This window comes from Diuraphis noxia, unplaced genomic scaffold (assembly GCF_037042655.1).
Source record: "Diuraphis noxia isolate RWA-SAM2 unplaced genomic scaffold, SU_Dnox_SAM2 contig0005, whole genome shotgun sequence".
Taxonomy (NCBI): domain Eukaryota; kingdom Metazoa; phylum Arthropoda; class Insecta; order Hemiptera; family Aphididae; genus Diuraphis; species Diuraphis noxia.
Window position 1 is genome coordinate 39,384,203 of NW_028301715.1, and position 24,740 is coordinate 39,408,942.

At 31.2% G+C, this 24,740-nt stretch overlaps 1 protein-coding gene across 1 annotated transcript; it reads left to right on the forward strand.

Annotated features, from left to right (window-relative positions):
* The first annotated feature begins 287 nt into the window (after positions 1-287).
* On the forward strand, positions 288-23,826 carry LOC107168276 (uncharacterized). The gene is made up of 8 exons (XM_015517627.2): positions 288-1,767; positions 9,394-9,541; positions 14,976-15,074; positions 15,695-15,914; positions 21,490-21,634; positions 21,730-21,897; positions 22,492-22,608; positions 23,096-23,826. Exons 1-8 carry the CDS (start codon positions 688-690, stop codon positions 23,261-23,263), a joined length of 2,145 nt encoding a protein of 714 aa, XP_015373113.1. The 5' UTR covers positions 288-687; the 3' UTR covers positions 23,264-23,826.
* Positions 23,827-24,740: the final 914 nt, after the last annotated feature.

Genomic DNA, 24,740 nt, shown 5'->3' on the forward strand with positions numbered 1-24,740 from the left:
ACGAATAATAATATTATGATATTTTATTGTGTCTCGGGCACTCAGATGCACGCGTTTACGGTAAACCCCGCGATAACGCAACGTACATAATAATAATAATATTATATACGTGTAAATGGACGTGAAAATTCGTCGGGACCAGGTCCGCGGTATACGGCAATGCGGCGGGGCACGTCGTCCGCGTGGATCTCATCACGGCCCGACAAGTCGTGTAAACGAACGCGGTTTTCTCCCACGAGTGGAGGGTCATTATAACCGGCTCTGCGCGCGTACCAGAGACCGGCTCTTCAAACACCCAGTCTCCGGAGAGTCTCTCACCTGACCAGTTTCGCCAGCGTGACAAGCCGCGCTCGTCGTCAACTGCCGCAGTGCGTCGTACCACACAGAACACGAACCACCGAGTTTGACCACGTTTAACCGCGTTCGCTTTTCGTACAACACTATAATAATATATACCTGCCTACTAGTGCAGGTAACGCGGTGTACCTACTAAACTTATACACACCCTTTTTATAATTACATCGAACGAGTTACGCGCTTTTTGAATTTTTTCCAAACCCGTTTATTCAAAAGTCCGACTATCCACACGGACGTTGCGCCGCGGTTTTTCTACACCTAGTTTCTGGCCGTCGCCACCAAGTGTTCCGGCCGAAATCCGGATATCCGGAGTGTTATGCGCGACGCGACATGAACAGATACTACGAAGCGTACCCGAAAAGTAGTGGAACCATGCTGACCCTTCCGCCGCCGCCGCTGTCCGACCCATCGGCCACGTGGAACTCGTACAGCTCGGAACCGGTCAAAGGGCTCGGCAACCGGATTAAGCCAGACAGGAACCGTCAGGCGATTAACGTGCAGAAGATGCAGTGGCGCAACTCCAACTGGGTGGACGGGTTTCCGGAGCTAGTGGGCTCGATGACCATTGCGGACGTGAGCCCCAGATTCGCGGTGAAACGCATCCTGCTGCTGTACGAGAACGCTCAGTACAGGGAGGCGGCGAACTTCGTGAACCGTCTCAGTCACAATACGTTCAAAGCGATCCTCGACCAGCTGCCGATCGACTTGTTCGTCGAAGCCATGCCGCACAGCCTGTCCATATTGGAGGCGCTCTACGCCAAGGTATTTCTATCGTCCGACTGTGGCGTCAAGGTGCTCCGGCCCGACCACGTGCTCATGCGGCTGGTAAAGCTGTTCACCGGCACCGCAGCGGGCGGCGCCGATCGGTGGCTGGGCAGCACACGCAAGCTGCTCAAGGTGATCGTGCTGTCCGACCCCAAGCTGCGGAAGGCGCTGCAAGTGCGTCGCCGGTCACTGGACAAGGCGGTCGAGGGACTCGGCCAGCACGGGCTGGTGGGCACCAGCGATGAGACGCTCACCAACCTGCACGACGCACTCAAGGTGGAGTTCCAGAAGCTGGTGGACACGTACAAGGCGGCTCTGCTAAAGCTGGAAGAGCTCAGCCTGTCCGGTAAGCGGGACGGCGTGAGCAAGGGCCCGGCACCGGTGCAGGCGTCGCACCAGCGGCAACTGTCCCTGCAACAGTCCGACATTCAGGAGCGGCTCATCAAGAACAAGACGTTGCTGAACGTCGTCGAACCCGTACTGGAGAACAAGTCGATGGCCATACTATTGACCATACTCAAGCGCCGGGTGGAGTACGACAAAGACGCTCTGTTTCAGTTCACTCAACTCCGAAAAGAGCTCAAAGTTGAATCGGAACACGTGGTGGCGCCTCTGCTCATGAGATACTCACACGCTTGCGAACAGGTGAGAACTATACATTTTTTAGCATCTTATAGTTGAAGTTATATTCCACACATAGAAAGATCAAAATTTCACATCACCCTAAGGCCTATGTTCTTTAGTGAGACACTAATTAAGAAAAGTTCAAATTTAACGCTATACATTTTTTCTCGATTAGGTATATATGCATTTATTGTTGAAACAAATGTATATCTATTATATAAAATGTATTGATTTTCTACGGAAATAATTAGGGTGATACGAGACTTTTGATACGCACTGTTTATGTTAGTGCTGGACGATGTGTGTGAATTTAGCCCCCCCCCACTTTATAAGACGTAGCAGGACGTTGCAGACATAGCATGACGATTTTTGAGTGTGAGTTTATTTTGCGGTTACCTATATAGCTATGCATAAGTTTTATTGTTATAATTACCAAATGCTTAGGGCATCGTTGTTAAACAATCAATAGCCTATATAATTACTGCTATACACGATGAGTTTATAAATTAATAATAATATATAGTTATGTATCGTTGATAATTATGTATACATTTTATATACGTGTATACATGATTATGTTTTGGAAGGTTAGGTTAGGCTATAAATTATAATGGTTGTACCTCCAAGAGAAGTTAGTCCCTTAGTCCCAATTCACTTAAACTAAGACGCATAGGTACAACGAACACCAATTTTTTTCTGTGAGGGGGGGCGAAAGGTTATGGGCTGTAACTCTTTGTTTCCTGTTTAACCGTCAACAAAAATGACTGTTTGAACAATACTATAGCTACTCCCCTGAAGCTGTTTATTTGATGTATAAAATTGATATTTAGAGGAGGGAGCTGTAGCCCTAGTATTTTCTTCTATTCTGTGAAAATTGTGCTTACACTCAGTTGGTATATTTTCAAATAGTTTTAAATAAATATAAATTTATATTATATTTATCCAGTATATGTATAATTCAAGAAGCCTGTTCCTCCTCGTCCCCCCTTTTTTTTTCTTAATTACGATTTGCTTCAAATTCTAATAATTGAGATTTGTGAATAAACTTAAAGATCAAATTTTCTATTATTTAGATGTACTGCAAAATCAGCTTGATAATTTTAATTAAAAACCAAAAATGGTTGATTTTCTTTTTAAAAAAGAAATTTGTATACACATAGACACTTATTATATTTGGTAGGTATAATAAATCTAAATATTTGTCAAATTTCAGAAACTGACTTGCTATACTTGTTGTACACTCGTTCTCAGCCAATGTATGCTTCATTAAAAAAAAAAAAAACATTTTTCGTTTCTTATTATCCAATATGTACATTTTTGAGTGCCAAACCCACCTCCCCAAAAGCCGCTTTCGAGTTGTGCCTATGCCAAGTTATTTAGCAGCTGTTAATTGGTGCAGCTCTACTCTATAATTGTATAGTGATCAGCTATTCGCATCCCCGATTGAAAAATTCTTGGACATCCTCAGATCGCGATGGATAACGTATAGTCATTCCTGTTGAACCGGTATTATGCTGCGACTATGTACTTTTATATACTTTATATACTTTATCGGACACTTATCGTCCGACCCGCGATTTACAGGACTATGTATAAGTAACGACTCGAAGGATAGCGTTCCAGGAAATTCAAAACATGAGTGGCTCAATATATATAATAATTAATAGCATAGGTACGAAAGGAAATATACTTTGACAACATTGAGCCACTCATGTTTTGAATTTCCTGGAACGCTATCCTTCGAGTCGTTACTTATACATAGTCCTGTAAATCGCGGGTCGGACGATAAGTGGCGTCTATTGGAGACGATTGGAGTAGTTTGCCAGTAGAGGGTGCGTATTTCGTCGTTGGTCTTCACACTGCAGAGGAACGCGATTGGGATCATAATAATATTATCCCATATACATATACCTAGCCCGGACTGACTCCTTGCGAAGTCGTTGACGAAAATATAATATTAATCTCTGCGTCGGGTGAGTCGGCGTCACAACGGTTATGTCACAAGATCTGCAACAGATGTGTCGCGATGTATACCTATAATACGCATGTGATGAGATCAACGACCGCCGACTCTCCGACCGGCGCTGGCTATTATCGAGGGAACCAGTCGCACACACATGCACACAAATACACACACGCGTACACACATCCGTTTTTCTCACATATTCATCTTTTTCCATTATGTTCGCGTTTTAAACGCTAACGCGCTGTGTGAACGAACTGACATCCGTGATAAAAAAAATTCGTAAATTGTATACATACCATATTATATATATATACAATCATCTTATACCTATATTACTTAACTGTAAAACCAGCGAGTATATTATATGAACACGCGAGACCGTACTATACCTAGCTACGTACGTATATATAGAGTAACGTATTACCAAGGACACCGTATAATTATTTCAATTTAATACACTTAGCTCATATAAAATACGAATAATATACGAGTTCCCCTGTGTGTTTTATACCAGACAGGTTTACGTGTTTATTAAACGCGAATCGTGCTGTGCGCGTTACCTACGTTTATAATACGAAATGCAGGGCTCGAATTTTGTAGCAAAATAGATCGTTAAAAGAGCATTTAAAATTGTAAAAAAAAACATTCAATTAATTTAAGCATGAAAAATACTAAAAAATAATGATTCCCTTTCCAAAAGTCAAAACGGTCGCTTTAATAAAAATTTACATTAACCAGCAGTTGCATTCCGATAGTTTTTATTTTATCAGTCATGCAGTCATCTATTTATTATAATATTAAGTACCCCGATAACAATTAAAAAACAAAATAATTTCGACGACGAGACACGAATGTTTTAAAAAATATTTCTAACTATTGTATATAGTAGGAATAACCTGGCTATAGAAATATATGATATTATCATGAAAATTAATCATAAACTCGCAATAATGTTCATTGCAGAGAAGAAGTGAACAAAATAAATGTTACTTCATCACAATCAGAACGATAAGAAACAAACTTATATGTCATAAAAACTACATTTTTATCACAGGAAAATAGTGAAGCCGTTTGCTCCATTTTAATAAAAATTATACAATATAGATTCGTCGGCAGTCGCGGACGTCGTTAATAATTTTTGATGTTTGTTTTCGCGTCGAAGGTACTTATAAACTGGCTTAGCCGATTTACACACGAAATCATTACCTAGTACCTACGTCCTACACATTTAAACCGAAATATAACGAGTGGCAAGCGCACTTTATTTTATAATTTTTTTCCTGGCCGAAGTTGCGGGCAATGCAGCTAGGAAATATCTATCTATCTGTATATATTATGGCTGTAATAAGTAGTAAGTGTATCACTCATCCTGTATGTGCGATACAACCTACCTTCGCACGAAAATCGATTGCGTGCACGTTACACCGACTTTACCGAAACAGTGTAACGTAGAAGCACGACTAGCTGGTTATTAGCATCACAATATAGACGATCAATGACAATTGTTTCAGACGACTGTCTTAATTTTCATGAGTTGATGTAATATATATAGATGCAATATATACTGTTTGGTATTCACCGTATACGCAGTTTGAGTCTTCCGTCTTATCACGCGATCCAATAATAATCTTATATTGGACTGGATATATTATGTTTTCCAATTACATCGAAATTGATCGCTGTGTATGAATTGCGTCTAATCTAATGAGACGAATAATTCTGTAGAATATAACTGAAAGAACATTATTCCAGTTTGGGAAAACGATAATATTGTATAGGTTTGGAGCAATGCATGGTGAACCAACCCGATGTTCTTTTTCGAATTTCTAAAATGATTGTTTCAATAGGCTTGAGTACAATGATAATTTTTCTATTTGAATGAGATTAAAAAATATGATTTCAAATGTTCAATTTGAGAATATGAGATTGTTATACGCATTCTATAATATAGTTTAATCTATACGTCTATTTTCGATCGAATATTCTTACTTATTTTACCATACCTATTACAAATGTGTACATTTTCTACTTAATAGTATTGATATAAATATGATTAATATTATAATAACAGTCACGTGGTGTAATGAACATAGTGTATATGCATATGATATTATGCGTCAATATCAGACAATACTTCCAAAACCAACATTAATTATATTTATTCTGTCGAAAAAAATAATACAAGGAATATAAAGTCGTTAGCCATTGCATAACATGATATATGCGCTATATTATAGTGATACAAAAATGACAAACGGTAACGCCATAAGAGTAATATATTGAGTTACTTAATCACTAATAAAATATATTTTAAAATTTTTTATATGGTAATCAAACGATATACTAATATAGTCATACATTTATTTCTATACACACACTAAAATAAAATATCGAAAATTATAATGTATGATAAAAATTGTACCGAATATAGTTGGTCTAACTTAAAAGAAAAACAATTAAATTTATTTACGTTCAATTTTCGATTAACGTGTTCTAAATCTTTTGAAAACTTTTATAAATTTGCTCTTATTTTTCTGTATTCTGTAAAATAATACTATTTTAATTTCAATAAGATTATATAATATTCATATCAGACTTTTATACATTTAAAAACACATAAATCTATTATTACACTTTTAATTTCCCATGAGAAAGGATATATACACATTATATAAGTCCTGTAAAAAATTAAATAATATAAAACTAAGAAAGGTAATAAATTAGTAATTTGCTATCATCTTTTATTTTTTAAATCTTTATTATATAACAATGTACTAACAATAACTTTACAAAACTCCTACTAGATATAATTATAGGAATTCTGCGACAAAGCGGAAGTAATTATAGTTTTGATGTGAAATAATTAATTGAAGACATCTTCTAATAAGATAATAATAATACGTCATTCAAAACCGCTATATTTTTTTTCTTCATAAATTTCTATTTGATAACCCTTTTTCCCTCCTTTTTTGACATGTTATTTTAAATACTTTTTTCGATTTATTTTCCACTTATAAATATTATTAGAAAATAATATACATATACGATTGAAATATAAATTAATAATAAAATATATTTCTTAAATTAATGCTTACATTCTTAAGTAATACTACTTATAAATATACCTATTTAATACTTGTGGCTATGATACATTTGAAGGAAGCATTTGTGTACAAATATCTGTATTTATTAGTTTAGCTAAAATATGATTTTAAATTATCAATTACAGATTTATTTTTTTAAGTTAAATAGTATAATGTTTTCTCTCTTAAAACTATAATTATTATCATGTTATGATAATATGTGGAGTATATAATATACTATAATAGGTATCACACATATACTTATAACACAATAAAACGAATTCATATTCATTAATGAAAAACATGGATCATTACGCAGTAGTATTAGAAAAATTATTTAAATACATGGTCATTGATAGAATTAATTTTAAAAGCATGTTAACAGCTACTAAACAATTAATAAGAATGGTATCTATGTAAACAAAATTAATTTTAGTATTTGACTACGTTTTTTTACGCCAGCAATTTATATGAAAGTGACAAGTTGTTATTTTTATCATAACTAAACTTATTATTTTATACATATATTTCAGTGTTCAGTCATATTCTTATGCATTTTAAATATATTTTATCTTTTTATCAATGCGATCGGAAAACATTTTCGATTAACGGTTTCTATTTAACGTGTTCCAGTCCAGTTTCTAGCCATAATATGTAATTCGAAATGATCAAGTCATTCAAAATATATGTAGATTTATTAGGAATTTTAAAACGGTTGTCGAGGTAATGATATTTAACCATTTTCAGAACTCAAGGTTAACTCGAAACACCCCGGGGTATCGAATATATTAGTCTACTGACACATTGCACCAAAGTACTGTTGTTATCTCAAACGAGTTGACGATGAGTAGTAGTTTTGCATCATAAATAATATACAACGTTTATAATGTTTATATTATGGCCTTTCTAACCGGTATTTTTCGAACATGTGCAGTAGATAATAATATGTTATTTCTCCATGGTATAAATTAAGAATGGATCTGATCACGATTAATACAACGATATTTGGCAAGAGATTTTGACTAAATAAACCCAAAGAGAATACTATGCTTCCGTAATCCGTATGGTTTTTTTTTGCGTTTGTAGATTTTGTAAGCATTTTACACACTTTCGATAAGGGAAAACAAAATAGAACAAGCGGTTTGTGACATTACACGACAAACGATCACCGTTACGACGCTCTTCGAGTTAAGACGACGTGATGAATGGATTTGTGTGGCGATAAAATGGGTTTAAAATACACACAAATAAGAATGTACTTACTTTTTTTTTATGTATGGAAAAAACATTTATGATAAAATATAATGTTATTTAACATTACACACCTTCTGTGCTAATTACTTCCAAAAATAAGGTACTGTTATCCTCCACAGATTTTTATTTTTGAACTAGAATCATGTTCGTCTACTTTCCAACGAATATTAAAATCGTTCATTAATTTTTCAAATATCAAATAGTTTATTTAATTTCGGTGTTATAGGTACATAGGTACACTTATAATTGACGGTATTTCTTATAATATATTTTAATTTGAAATTATTATAAAACAATTACAATTTTCCTATATTTTATTATGAAGATTTAAATTAAATTAATTTCATATTTATATTGATGTTCATACACATACATAAAAAATATAAAGAACAATATCTAGGCTAAAAAAAATGATAGGTACCTTGGCAATTAACAAGAGGGTGACCATTTTTTATTTAATTAGTAAAGGGCAGAAAAGAAAGCTGCAATACACTTCATTATTTTTGGAGGAAAATGGTTACGGCCACCTATCTACATTCTACACTCCCTTGCTGCAGGCTAACAACCCACCTTCCAAACCAATACCAATTACCAGGTAACATTGCTGTTTACTTGTTGTGTTTACGTAAAATGTTTGAATTTCTACTAAGTAAAAATTATACGGTTTTATTTTTTTTAACGACCGAAATTCGAGCGTTGAGCCCTGGGCAATTGTGCCGCCTGTGCGCCTACTTACTGCACCATCGCTGGCGAATGTTGGCTGTTTTATTATACACTGGAGCATCGTACTATGTACATGTATTAGTATAAGTCGTTATAGTGGGTTTATGATATTGTGTACACTATGAACGAAATTCAGGATGTTATTACACTCACGATGGCAATTATTATTATTAGCTAGTTTTAGCGTTCGTTCGAGGGTTGGTTGAATTTTCACTAACGACCTTCAACCTTTGTGGTTGGTTATAATTGGATCGAATTCCACTGTTATCAGTATCGTCAACATAGGTAGGTACACGTGTGTACAATGTTTATTTCCCACACATAATTATCGTCGAAATGTAGACGATGGGAGAGAAAGTATAGTATTGATTCGATTCACAAAACAAAAAAATCGAGATGCGAATCGTTCTGTGGTGCTGACAAATAGATGATTTGAATTTTGCTCAATCCATAGTTCGTATGCGTGCGTGAACCCTAAAAACGATACTTTCTAATGATATAGATGATCTGCGATCGTCTGTGTATTTTAAGTACAAACTGGGATCATACTTACGACAATTCGGACGACGGTCACGATCTATATTATATACTAATTAATAACTTATGATTTTCGTTTTAAAGGTTTTGGAATTAATGAAGGAAGTTGCGGAGGACGAAGATTCCAGCGACATATCTGGTTACCATTCGGACTCGGATAGTGCCATAATGATGTCGGGAAATTCGCCGTATGTCACCAAACGAGCCAGGCACAATTTCATTTCACGATCAGGTAACTTATATAAATTTAACATTCATTTAAAAAATTACAAATTAAATATCATTTCAATATTATCGTAAAAATATAATTGCGCAAAAATAACAGTGAAAAAATTATAGTTTAAACATTTTTTTCGGTTTTGTTTCAATAAACTATAAAATTAAATAGTTTTAATAAGTATACCTAGACACTGGGTACACCTTAATGCTTATTTTATTCGTATAATAATTTTGGTAGGTATGTGAAAAATTACATTCAGTGAATTTTCAAAATTTTATTTTATTATAAAATTGATTGAAATTTCAACAATTCGAACTTAATTAAAAGGAATATTTCCAATACTAAATACTTCATTACGAAAAAACATATAGGTACATATATATTGAAAATATTAAATATCAAAAACAAATAATTTTAATTAAAACGGCATTTCGATTTTAAATTCATTGACTTTTAAACCCTAAAAATGCGTTCCAAATATCTGTTGAGAGTTGATTAATTTTCAAAACGTATACTCACATGGACGGAAAAAAGATTAAAAAAATGTTTCGATGAGTAGTGTAGGTATGTATAAATTATTATCGTGTTTTAAATTTTAATCAGATAAACCACTTCATTTTTTTTTTTTTTTTTTATTGATCTGAAATATACATCGACAACTAGGCCATTAGTACACGAATTTTTGATTACATTGCTAGTATTTTAGTATTTACATGATTACATTAAATTAATTTGTACAATTCTGTTTTTTTTTAAGATTAAGATTAAGCTAAACCACTTCAATACTTCATTATATTTATTTAAATGTATACATAGAGACAGGCGGCAGTGTACATATTAAGAAAAAAGTACAACGTGTAGATTAGAACCATAGAGTAATAATTAGAGTAATATAGAGTATTACTCTATAATTTGAACATATAGTATTATATTATTATTTTTTTTTTTTTTTGTTAATACATAAATACATTTTACCATTTAGTCGTTAGCATTCATTATTAATTTTTATAACGCCATCTTAAGTTTATGGATTATAAATAAAATTCTTTAAAAATATAAATAATAAGGTTAGGTTAGGTTACGATTTCGTCTATAACCGAAAACGGCTCTATCGCTGTTTACGTACACTCTTGTACTTATACTTCTGTTAAAAAATAAGACAACAATAATTATATTATACAGACAGACATTATGCGTTTCATTATTTTACCTGCACGACGTATATGCCTATATTATATATCGTTCGCCATCGATGCGTAAAACAAAACACGGACATTAATAGAAAAAAAAATCAAGTGTCGTGAATATCAAATCAAATCAAATAAATAAGCGTTCCGTTCACAAAATTTGTCGATGATGCGAAGTTATAATATTTCGCCCAATCGACAGTATGTCGTTTTCACACACTGCAGCATGCAAATATAGGTATATAGTATATACTCAGTCTTGTGGTGCCCATGCAAATGCAACCCATTTCGCTGATGACCCCTTAGCGATAGTGCGATACCATATAATAATATGACGTACACATTATCATAATACGATATGATAATATTATATTGCATCTCGGCGACAATGACCATACCGTACCATTATTATAACGTGAAACGACCACGACTGAAACCGGCGGAAGCGCGTGTATTACAATAATAATACGATATATAATAATCTAACGCACAATCAAGCCCCGTGACTTTCGCGTTTATAATATGTAGGTATTATTATTATATTATGATTTCTTCTCATTCTTGCCGCAGCGGTGCCGCCAAATTATTTTACGAATATTGTACGCGCGCACACAGGACTGGCGTAATAAAATAATGGTACTTCGACCTATAGGTAGTAGGCACATTCGTGATATATGGTAGACATGATGTATATATTGTATATATCATATACACACGCGTCAGTTGATGCAGTGGGCGGTATATATTGCGCCGGATAAATGTCATATATATATATATATATATATATATATATATATATATATATATATATATATATATATATATATATACAAGTGTTTGCGGGCGTGTAGGTACCTACCTATTTACCTATATGGCTACCTACCTCTATCTCTCTCTCTCTATATATATATATATGCTATACACGGGTGTTACAATTATATATATTATACATTTTATATGTACGCGCATCTGCGACTTGTGAGACCCACGGAGAAAGCGGATTCGCGAATATTCGAATAGTCATTATATACGTATATTAAATACATACGTATGTATATATATAGTGTTATTCGGTCCATCTTGCGCGCCCGAGAGAATCGCTCATCATGTATTATTATAATACTTTCGAAGATTATAATATAATATAATGCCATGTATATACCTATTATAGGTATATTATATATATGTATATTTATATAGCACATATATAATCACGCGCCTAGTTAGGTATATAATGGGTATATAATATGAGAATATATTATAATACGCGCGGAATGTGTGTTATTCCATCCGTTCGTGTATATATAAGCTGCGGTGCATCGTGTACTAGCTGCAATCTGGCGTGTGTGTGTGTGTTATATATATATCTATGATACGTCGTACATAATCTTAACATATTATATTTATGTATAAGCATATAACGTGCGTGTATAACATATTATATAGGTAGGTACTAGGTATAATACGTCGATAAAGTTTGAGCGCTCGTTCGTATTAATAATACTTATGTTCTGACGTTATTGAGGTGAAACGAATACGTTGATGATGATGTGCAGTGGATCTAGTCCATTGGCGTACTCAGGTTTTAATGAAACGTGGTAGGTGTTATCTCATTTCAGATCATGTTAAATAAAATAAAAAAGTTTAAAAAAAAATGGTTTTCTTGAATTTACCAGGTGCAGGTGGTAGTTATAACTTCAAGGTATATTCATGCAATATTTCTTTGCTATATGCGGGATAATTATAAAAATATCATTAGTCGACAATCGTGTAGTGTTAGTACAGGATTCGTCTATTATGTATTCATATTACTGATAACATAACTTATTTACTTATTAGTAGGTAAAATCTTCACGTAATTTACCTAAGTGCTAATTGATATTTATATATTTTCAATATCATTAGACAAAATAAAAGCCAGATCTGGGATATAACACTCTCAACTGCACACCGTAACCAAGCTTCTGCAAGGATCTATTGGTATATAGGCAGTTAGGATTTGAAATTAATTGAATTGATTAAATTTATAATTATTATAGTATTGTAATGTATAGGTACACCGCGATAGTGAGTATAATTATAGCGACGATAATATGCCGGGTTAGGTTTGCTGTGGTTCAGCAGTCGTTGAAGTTTCACAATATTGTATTATAATTTATACGAGTAATTTACGAGCGGACGAACAGAAATCGCAATGCCGATATGTCATGTGCGCAGTATGTATGGATCAAATTTAGTTTCTGCAGCTTGTGTGTATGAGTGTTATGTCTACAAGTTTTTTATTTTTGAAAGATAGGTACCTGTTGAAAAAAGTTCAATACTGCTACTCAGAACATGACAGAAATTTACTGTGTTTGCATACGACAAAAATTTCGCGGAACGAGTGGTATATTTATATTTTTTATACTTATCCATATAATAATGTGGATATATACGCACATCGTAAACTGTATAGCAATAACCGTCTGTTTTTCAAATTTTTGACGTGATTACGAGTTTATTGTATTATCTATTTGACTATTTCTATTGTGGTGGAGTACCTATACGTGTTTCCCAGGTTCAATGATATTATACACAACTTAGGGTGATTTACCAAACATGCTTATACAAACGGTTTACCCATGATAGTACATTTATTCGAATTATGGTTTTTGGAATTTTTTTAGTAGGAACCTTTGCTAAAAATCATAATACACTTATAAACTGAGAATTTGTTTGGAATATTTTGATGCATTTAAATCAATGTTTGAACGATTAATGTCTAATTTATTAAAATATTTGTGTAGGTATTAATTAATAATTACTAAAGGTAAAAATCCTTGATAATAATTTTACATCAAATATAAAATAGAAGTAATAGGTAATAGGTAAATAGGATAGTAATTCAGTCATTTAGTGTATAATAAAAAAAAGACATTGCAAAAAGTTTGTTCTTATTAAAAAAGAAATTTGAATTAACGCACGAAAATCCTCAAATGACATGAAAAATATGTTCTTTAAGTAAACTTAAAAATTAAAAACATCAGCATTTAAATAAATGTGGGTGACCATGCTTGGTGAATGAACCTATTAAGTATTAATGCAATATTTTTGATTATTTTATACATTTTTATAGTATTATAAAACAGGTGAAAATACATATATTGTATTATATGTATATATGGCATACTTATTAATGTGCTCGTGAGATTGACATCTCGATTACTTTTCTTATTTCTCGTATTGAGTAATTTTTCTTTCTAAAATTTGTATTAAAGTTTATCGATTTTTGAGATTTACCATTAATATTCGTCAGTGCCTACTGTACACATAAAACTTCTGTTGTAATACCATTTCCAACGACGAATTTTAATTTGGATTTTCAACGTTTTGTCATTTCCTTTGAAATCCTAATCAAATGTCCCGAAATTCAATATTTCTGACGGGTAATTTATGTATTTATTGAATAAGGGGTCGATTTTCATCGGTGACAATAAAAAAATAAACTTTTATCAAATTGCGCAGTAATAATTGCCAACAACCAAAATGTCGGAATAGCTAATTTCATCGTAGAACTTATAATCAATAATATAAGTATATTGTATAGATAAGTAGTAAAAAACAACGATATTTTTTTGTAGAGCACGAAACTAATAGGTAATTGCATGCTATCCTGGTTTTTCCAAATTACACGCATCTATGGTTACATTATTTTATTCATCAAAGAAAAATGTTTCATAATAATTTACGTTCTTTTCGGAAAAACTTTAACATCATCTCAGATAAATAATACTGCTAGTTGTTACCTACAGCCGGAACTAGCATAACACTGAAGTAATAAAATTATTGTTTGTATCCTTTTTTCGTTTTATATTATATTATATTATAATATACAAATGCTAGTTAATAGTTGTGTCACATCATATAAAAAAATTAATTCCAAACTAAACATCCATTTATATACGAAGCAAATAATTCCACTAATTCCAGTACGATTTTTTACAATTTCATCAGTGGTGTACAAATCATATATATTATTATATTATATTATAATTTAATGTATATCTTACATACACATATACATATCTACTTATATACACATCGTTTATTATAATCTGTTTATGCTATACGCAATATATATGCGCGTGACGTGTACAATAATATGTTTTAATGTTTTTAAGTTCAATAAAAAATAAATGTTTAATTTGTTTTCTATAGTTATTTTATTAATAATGGATTCACAAGATTGTATTTTCAATTCATTTTTTTTTAATTTATAGTGCGTTCGAGCAGCAACCACAGCACTCGCACTAGATTAGTAATGAGCACTGGATCGAGTTCGGCTAGTCCCCCGGACGGCGGAGAGTCGTCAACGACAGGTAACAATAATATATAATTATTATCATCATTATTATAACCATTGATCATAATTATGTGTATAATATACGTCTATCGTATAAAACGCAAAAGTATCATTATTCTTGTGTATATTAATAATTGTGCAAACGTGTGGGTGCAGTAGGTATCATTAAAGTGTATTATTATTGCTGTAGTCTATATAATATAAAATTCGACATTCATATACAGAGATATGTATTACGAGTGTGGAAAATGACCCACTGATACAGGTTTATTTAAGCGACTGTAAAACCTGCACAGGTATACAGATGACCACTGTCGACGAAAATCGATATTTTAATCACACTCAATTTCCGTATATACCTACACAGTCCATTTAATTTGACCGGATCGATTTTAGGTTTCACGGATGTTAGTAATAATAATTTTATTTTGGGATATTGACATCTATAGTATGTATTGTATAGTGGAATTAAATAAAATTAGGACGCGGGAAGTAATTTGGGCGAGCAATTTGGTTTTGTTTTTATACTGACACCTAAACTAGCACATATTTATTTATTATTATTTATTACTTATATTTTTATAAAATATATAAATAAATATCATATATATATATATATATTGTTTTTTGGTTCAGCGACACCGAATTGGGAATGGTCAACCGAAAAATCGATGAATACGTTGACCTGTTGTCGTAAGTGTGGACCACAGACTGCTTTGCAATTGCAGACCGTTAACGATGATCGAGAAAAGTTGGCCTTGCAGACGGAGCTGGAAGCCACAAAAGTCGAACTAGAAAGAACTAAAGCTAAGCTCGAATCTTTAAACAAGGCTAATAAACAGGCACAGTCTTCGAAGTAAGTCTTAAATAATACGTTTTATATAAAAAAGTTATAGAGATATCATATTACTTAATCCTTATTAGTTCAGAATAAATATCTTCAATATTACGGTGCATTAATTTGGTTAATGTCCAATTTTTTATCTATTGATTTTATTTTTATTACTATCAATTACCTCAGTTGTTCTTGTTGTTCTTTTTTGAAACAGTTTGAATAAAACATTGTTAAAACGAAAACAAAAAAAATGTCAAATTTTAAACTTTGCACTTAAATTACATGCTCAATGAGATTGCCTGTAATATATCATGGAAAAAGAAGTTAATGTTTTGGACTAAAAGTCGGTTTATATTTTGATTAGATCAAACAAATGTTCAAATTAAGTATGTACTATAGAATATTATTCAATACGACATCTGAAAAAGTTTCGCCGAAATTAGATAACGCACACGTACTATACCAAAGTTGTTTACAGCTACGCGACGCAAAAAAAAAAGTCAACATTGTATTATATTGTTATCTTTGATGAGAATTTAAAAATACGTTGTTAAATAATATTAAGTATAATGATGAGCTTTTTGAGTCTTATAGATGCTTTTAATTAAATTATACATAATAATATGTAATATTATTTACGCAATCATATTGAGTAATAATATCCTTACACAGCTACTTATGAACGATAATATTATTTTTTACCCATAAAAATACGCCTAAATTGAAAACAATATATTTAACAATATAAAAACTATTGTATGAATAATAGAAATAGAATAATATATATATATGTATTTTTTTTATGGCTAAAACCGTGAATTTAGACGGATAAGCGTAGGATTTATTATTTTCAAAATATTTAAATTACATAAGAAAACACATATTTTTAGAGCTGTCATGATTTTGTAAACATTTTAACAATCATAGTTTGAATCAATGTAAAAACATATTATATAATTTTTCTTCAAATAGTACGGATGGCATCTCAAGATTTTATGTAATTACAATAATAATAGACATGCAAATCCGACAATTTGATTTTTACATCCAACAAAACTACACAATTGACGATTATATAATAATAAATTTCATAACAATGTGTACAAATAGTTCATAAAATACAAGATAGTTATCAATATTTTAACTATTATTATTTTCAAAAGATCAATTTTGCTGAACTCTTCGCATATATTTTACTATAAAATGGAAAAAAAAACTTGTGAGTTATAAAAAGGACCACAAGATACAAGAATGCGATTTCGTTATTCATGATAATGTACTATTCACTCTACACCACAGTATTTTGTATAGTTTATCAATGCAGTACCTATACCTAAGAGAAAATTCGTAGATAAAAATAGCCAACATTTTTGAAATGAGTTAATACACTTTATTCCATATTTTAAAACAAAAATTGTTTTCAATATAATATTCATTCTCACGATGTGAAACGGATCTATATAGTAATAATAATAATAATAATAATAATAATAATAACAATAATAGCAGCGAGTAATTAGTCAATGACGTACAAGCGATAGGACAAGAAAAATATTCATTGTTTTATTTTTTAGATAACAAGATTTAAGAATTCCGAGTATTTTCCTAATACACGAGATCATGACATTTTTCGGCCGTAGAGCATAATATATTATATTGAGTTGTACACAGAGCATGAATAGCTTCTCAGTTGCCATTCCATTTATTTTGTACACTATTTTATGCAGGCTAATTTAGCTGCTTCATTACGTGCAGCTTTTGACTGAATTATATATTACACTCAGTTTGTGCTTGTTTCAATGACACTCGTATACTTGTATGGATTTTAGGATCAAATCGAGTCTGTTGGGAGTGTGTAATTTATTTATTTTTACACTAATTTCGACTCGACGAAGGGAATTCAAACGTAAACGCGTATTTTCAATTACTTCAAAACTTTCTATAGAGTTTAGTTCTGAAATTCACTTAATGTAGGTACATATGTGCGTGATTTTCTGTCTTCATACCACATAATATATGTATATGTTGCAAATTAATTCGTAGTGATATAGCTATATATATATATATATATATATATATTCAGCTATCTGTATAATATAATTTAGTCCCTTGTTCATAATTTATTTTTCATAACAACATGAACATTGATAAATAACATATTAAAATATAAGTATTTATTTTATTCGATTTATTCTAATACACTATTTGAGTTTATAAATATAATAGTAAAAAAAGATACCTATCGCCAATTGAACATTATTTTTTAAAGACATTTCCATGTAGTTATAATGGATTTTTAGAATACGATAAAATACGTTTTGTAAATTGTAAGTAAGTTATACAAAATTGTGATAGCTTAGACTACTTATTAAGATATTGTGCAAGTTTCTGAATATTTTCTACATCACTTATATAAATTATATAGTATTATACCGAATGCCGATTGATAACATAATATAGGTTAGCTAATGTGTTTCTCTGTATTCTGTAAATAGAACAACTCGAGATCGATTTTTATTGATTTTCAATTAAAACATAATATAACGAGAAGGAATAGCGTCGATCGATTTAAATATTTTGAATAAAACTGTATAAATAGAATTAAACAAATAATAGTTTGCACATTTAAATTGAAACACATGAACCCCTATCACAGATAATCAGCGTCTAGCTTAGATGAAAGATTCTCTCTGGTAGTTTGGTATATGAGACGAATATGTTTGACATAATAAACAGAAGAAAAACTATAACTAACTTGACTTCAGTACTCGTTTTAAAGATTAATGATATAAGAACGAGCCATATTTAAATAATAATATTATATTATACACTCGTCAAGGAATAGGATTTCAGAAAAAGATAAGTAACCATATAATAGGTAGTGTAGTATGGTGATGTGTTTTGAAGTAGCATTGTACAGATGCTCACCGCAATGTTAGAAAAATTTACATGCTAATTGATTATCCAGATAGAACATGATTATTTTGCTATAGTTTACTTGGATGAAAAATTATAATTGTAGAAAGTTTCCTCATATAATGGACAAATATAAGAATGCGAGAACAGAGTTTTTAATAAAATAATAGCTTATATTTTTTTATATTTTAAGTTCGCACAACTTGTGTTGCATATATAACGTAACGGTGGCTGGGAGCTTTTCGCAGCGGGGTTTAGTTAATATACAATATACATATTATAATTTCCTTTCTACTATAAAGCCATATAGGGGAAAGGATTCGGTAGTCTACGTTATTATTACCTACGTGTATGCATGAATGTATAATATATTTAATCATTAGAATTAGAAAGGATTCGTTTTGGACATATTTTGACTCCGTTTAATAAATTCATTATAAATTGTTATGTAGTACCTATAATAATGTTTGCTAAAAAATAATGGTTTTTCATAACACACCAAACAGTCATTAATTTAAGTAAATATAATATAGTTATTGATGTGTGTAATAATATGGTCATGTTTTCAATGGCTGGTTGCTGAGAAACTGAAATTATTTGTTTTTCTTCCTCTTACATATTGTGATAACCTATGTATCGCACTGTGCACGAAAAAAAAAAAAAAAAAAAAACTAGCAAGACTCATCACGACCAGTTGTTTGACATGTTTGATCTCATTTATTCGAATAGCTGTAGTTGACGAAACGCTTACAATGATACAGACAGAGAGAAAAAAAGATATTCGAGGATTGCTCGTAAACTACGTTTAGCCCAAGATTATACTGCAGGACCCTCCTAATGATATATATATATATATATATATATATATATATATATATATATGATCTCGGGGAATATTTTTTTGCAATTAAATCGTTGTTGATAAACGACCACGGTTTCCTTAAGATATCATGGTCGAAATCCGCATGTATCCATCGTACACATCGGCTCTGCCATAGATATTTTATGTCTTGGTGTAAGTGTAACTGTGTCGTGTATTTAAACTGCATCTGTTTCGGTGGTCGGTGTATAATCTGCTGTTAAATTTATATGTCAACTATAGTTTATAAATACGCTGCTGCACAGTTGCATTGGATAAGCGGGGTGATTTAAAAAGATAATGGATATTTTACAATCGGACCGCCATGAGTCACGGTTGTTGTGGTGAATTTATATTTATATATTATTATTATTGTTATTATTGTTATTATTATTATTATTATTATATGGTATATATATGGTACTGAAACCAACGTATAATAATATGTAATATTATGTCGGAACGAGAATTTTACGTGAAATCGCTGATATATATTTCCACAATTTTAATAAATATTGGCTTACAAAATGATACAATACACCACGTCCATCGTAAAGCACCATACCACACCATTAATCGCTTATTAGAACAGCATATATCGACGTATCGTATATAAAAATAATAATGATATGTAGGTCACTTTGGCGATTGTATCGATAAAATTAAATTATACATAGCAACTGCAGATTTTAGTTAGCTATATATAGCTGTTTTTTTATTTTTTTAAATGTTTAAATTGTTGAACTCTACGCGGGTGGAATCCAATTAGCATTTGTAATGCGTTTAAAATCCGTAATTAAGTTTGTGCGAGTAATAGGAAATACAAGGTTCGGGGTCGTGAGGGTCCGACTACACGGCTGTAGTAATTTTACTAGTGTAGGTATATATATATGTATGTATGTATACGAATTTTTACAGTTTAGACGGCGCTGTCGCTGGTTTAATTGTATTACGAATAATTAGAATTGGTTTGAACTGACTTCCGCTGGAAGAAATATACGTGATGATGATTAATGATGATGATAAAATTGATTCACTAATTTATATATATTTTAAATCAAATTTCTAATTAGGTATAGGTATTAAGAATTTTAAATAAAATTATTATTTATATAAAGTAATCATAAGTTTTAGTAATATTAATCATTTATTTTTATTTGAATATACATATTTTTTTTTTTAAATATTTGATTACAATATGATTGATTACGTTTACAAATATTTTCTCAGCGAATTGCAAGTTTAACAACAATTGCAGTCATTTCGAGAATTTAAATATTTAATTCACGTGAACAGTAATTTATGTAGATAAACGCACAATCATACATAGATATACCAAATAATAAAAATCTTAAAGTTAATATGAATTAAAATTTTAACGAATGTGACACATACCTCGTTGTTTTTGATTAAATCTATTAATTGAAGCGTTTATACAGTAATTTATATTAATTAAAATTAAGGACATATAGAGAGATTTAATACAAAACCGTAAAATTTAATGATCGAACTCTTACTTCCGTTTTAAAATATCGTTATTTTGTATAATACCGAATCCTGATAAAGTGATAAATTAATTCACTCGTTTAACAATATGTTTATTGTGAACGAGATTGTTAAGCCCAATGTGCTCGAATGCGAGATTATATCGTGTATTTAATAGAAAAAACTACAACGGCAATAATTAATGACATAGTGATATAATATAAAGTTCAATTAATTCTCGCCACCCGACATACTAATAACCATGGCGGTCAACGGAAATTCAAATGAAAATTATTATTATCGTCATTCTAATTATTATTATTCTATATTCTCCAGGGAGTTGAGTGGACCGAGATTGGTCAGATGCTACGGTAACCTGTATTCACAAGCCCGTGTCGAGGCTCTCGAAAAACTAGACGTATTGCCGCAGCTCGCCGACGCCACGGAACTGAAATCGAAAATCCTCTTCTCCGTTGTCGTCGTGAGTATCATTCAGAGAAAATATTTTACTGACCTGTCCATTGCCAATTTATGATGTCGAATTCTTGAAATCAATTTTATTTTTACGTTTTTCAGTTGGCGTTCAGGTCGACTCAAGCCATGTTGAACCTGAAAAAAGAACAGGTGAAACGACTGCTATTCTATCCAACGCCTTCCGGTTCAGCACACGTCGAATTGGAGGCTTCCATCTGCTCCTATTTGAGGAGGACGGTAGACACTTTCGATTTAACTCAGTGCATTGAGGTAAACGTTTTACAAAATATTTATATTTATCACGTCGTCCACTGTTTATATCAGATTAATATAATACGTGCGATCGAACATTGTTTAACATAATAATATAATTATATTATAGCCACCTGATTAGGGCTTTGCTTTAAATTATTATCGTTAGTATTAAATATATTTAATTTCGGTGGATCCAATTTATAATTTTCAAAATAAACGATATAATTCAGATTTTATTCAAGTCAAAACGTAATTTTATTTTGCATATTTTTATAATATTGTACGTTATAATCCACATAAATGCATATAACTGATATTTTTCTATATTTTTATTGCACTTTTATTACTTCTAAGCCATATGTAGCCCTCAATAAGCACAATAACGATTTAAAAAAATTAGAATCAGCAGTAGGTTTTGGTCCATAAGATAACTCATGACTTTTTTTTAGTCTGGAAATACTGTGTGATGAATATAAATGTATTATTAAGTACATAATATTGCCTAATAATCGGTGGATATTTAAAAAATAAAAATATCTCTTTGCTATATAGTAATAAAATAATATTATACACCTATAATGCTCATATACGATTGTGTTTTATTAACAGGAAGTAAGCTCTCAGCTGTGGGCGACGTTGTACGACTACCCGTGTTTAAAAACGTGTGCTGGACTTCATCAATATATTTGTGACGCAGTACGCTTAGCTTGGGCTCTAGTAAATCAGGTAAGAATATATATGATACGACACGTGTGCTTGTACGTGTGTTGAAATGCGTTGTAGTTATATTTAAGCATCGCGTTGGATAGGAGTTGATCAGTAAAATATTACGAGTTTTTTCATTTTTATTTCCTTTCTTCTTGTATTACGTATACATATTTGATATTATTAAATGGTTATATCTATATTATATTTATACTATTATGTATTATAGTCGTATTTATAATTTATTTAGTCGATATCCATCAGTAATGTGTTATTCAATGACGAGATACACTAATCACATTTTATCATCTTCTGTATATTATAACAGAATGACTCCGCCGTTTCTATGATTTGGGTTTTAAAACATTTTGTTTATTATTGAATTTATGAACAACTCTAATGTACACATTGAACTGTAGTATTAATCTTGTATAATATGGAACATAATAACGTAAATTATTGTACACCGTATACTAAATCATTGTACCATTTATTTTTTATGACACAGACGCCTAGTTTTGTTCTGGAATACGAACAGAGAACATTTAAACGCGACCTGCACGTGAGATATCATTCTTCAGATTTGGAGAGCAATCAAGTTCGGACTTACCTGTGGCCTGCACTGCTCGAAGGACAGGCTGGACCGTGTGTACACAAAGCAGTAGTACTAACTTAGATCATACTTTTATACTTTTTAAGAAAATGTTGTTAAATTATTTATTATGAGTATGTACATATTATTGTGTTAATATATTTAGTTGTGTACAAGCACCATTTATACAGTGCGCAAAGCAAGTAGTTAGTAATTAGTTTTTTGTGTAAGCCAATAGTATATATTTATTTACATATAATATTTATATAAATATATAATATATATTTATTTTATACGATAGTATTGTATAATTATATATGACTGAGTAGGTATCTTCTAAACTAGATTATGGTTCAACATTAAATGTGGCATAGTGTACTTCAACATTTTAACATGTATATGTTGTATACCTATTTTTTTTTTATCATGGCTCGTTTAAGGACCAATTTAACCAAATAATTTTATTTTTATCATAAATTTAAGTTATTTTATTCGATGACTATAATATACGTATCGCCAAATTATTGCTCAGTTTATAAATGCTTATTAATTAGAAGTAATATACATAATAATATGTAGTATACATTTATTTATATGCATCTGTTTAATTAAAAATAAACAATAATACAGGCTACATTACTTTATAATGTTATTTTAACTCATTAAAATCCTTTTTTAAAGTGTTAAGTATAATTTAAGCCTTACATTCATGAAAATATATTATATATATATATGTATATTCATACATATATAAAACACTCATAAGTTATTAAGTAACTGCAAACTTGTCAACATTTTTTTATCAAACGATAATATTGTTACTCATAAAGTTTCTGTATAATACCTGTGTATTCCAATTTGGCAATTTATAATAGAAAACTGTAGATTATTGATGCCTATATACTGAAAATATACCTATACCTATTTATGTAATTTAAGAAAATTTAAAAGAAATTTCCACCATATACCGTTGTACTTACAAGCATTTAAATGATTAAACAAGAGTGTTTAAATGAATTTTAACAACATAATGCTCCCATTCGTACAACACCATTAATGAAAATTAAATGTGTTTAGCAACGATCGTTAAAAGGGAATTCGTTTTTTTTTCAATGTTCTCTTAATCGGTAAATCGATTGTGTTCTTGCGTGATGTTATACTGCTGCAGCTGTTGTCGCTGTGGACTTTAATATGCGCAGAAGTATGTGGTGCATAGAATCATAGCAACGAACATTTTATTCGTCGACAATATTTAGATGTTTCAGAAAACGTGGTACATGTATACGCGTTAATGTTTAAGTGCAAAACACGCTGTATGGGGTGTTGAAGTTTACATCGCTTAGCGAGTTATTGCTAGATTTATTATACTGACACTGTTATGACGCAGTAGTACTATACCCATATTATAATGTTTCTTTTCTTTCTTTTTTTTTTTTTTGAATTCAATATGCTTTATCGATTTTATTATTTTCGGTTACACACCACCCCAACTAAATAGATCGACATTCTTTTGATAATATTTCGCTATGGGTATAATGTATACTGTATATTTTTGGCAGCA

Coding starts and splice junctions, on each gene's coding strand:
- LOC107168276 (XM_015517627.2), top strand. CDS start 688: ATGAACAGATACTACGAAGCGTACCCGAAAAGTAGTGGAACCATGCTG. Junction 1,768..9,393: donor ACTCACACGCTTGCGAACAG/GTGAGAACTATA, acceptor TTCGTTTTAAAG/GTTTTGGAATTAATGAAGGA. Junction 15,075..15,694: donor CGGAGAGTCGTCAACGACAG/GTAACAATAATA, acceptor TTTTTGGTTCAG/CGACACCGAATTGGGAATGG.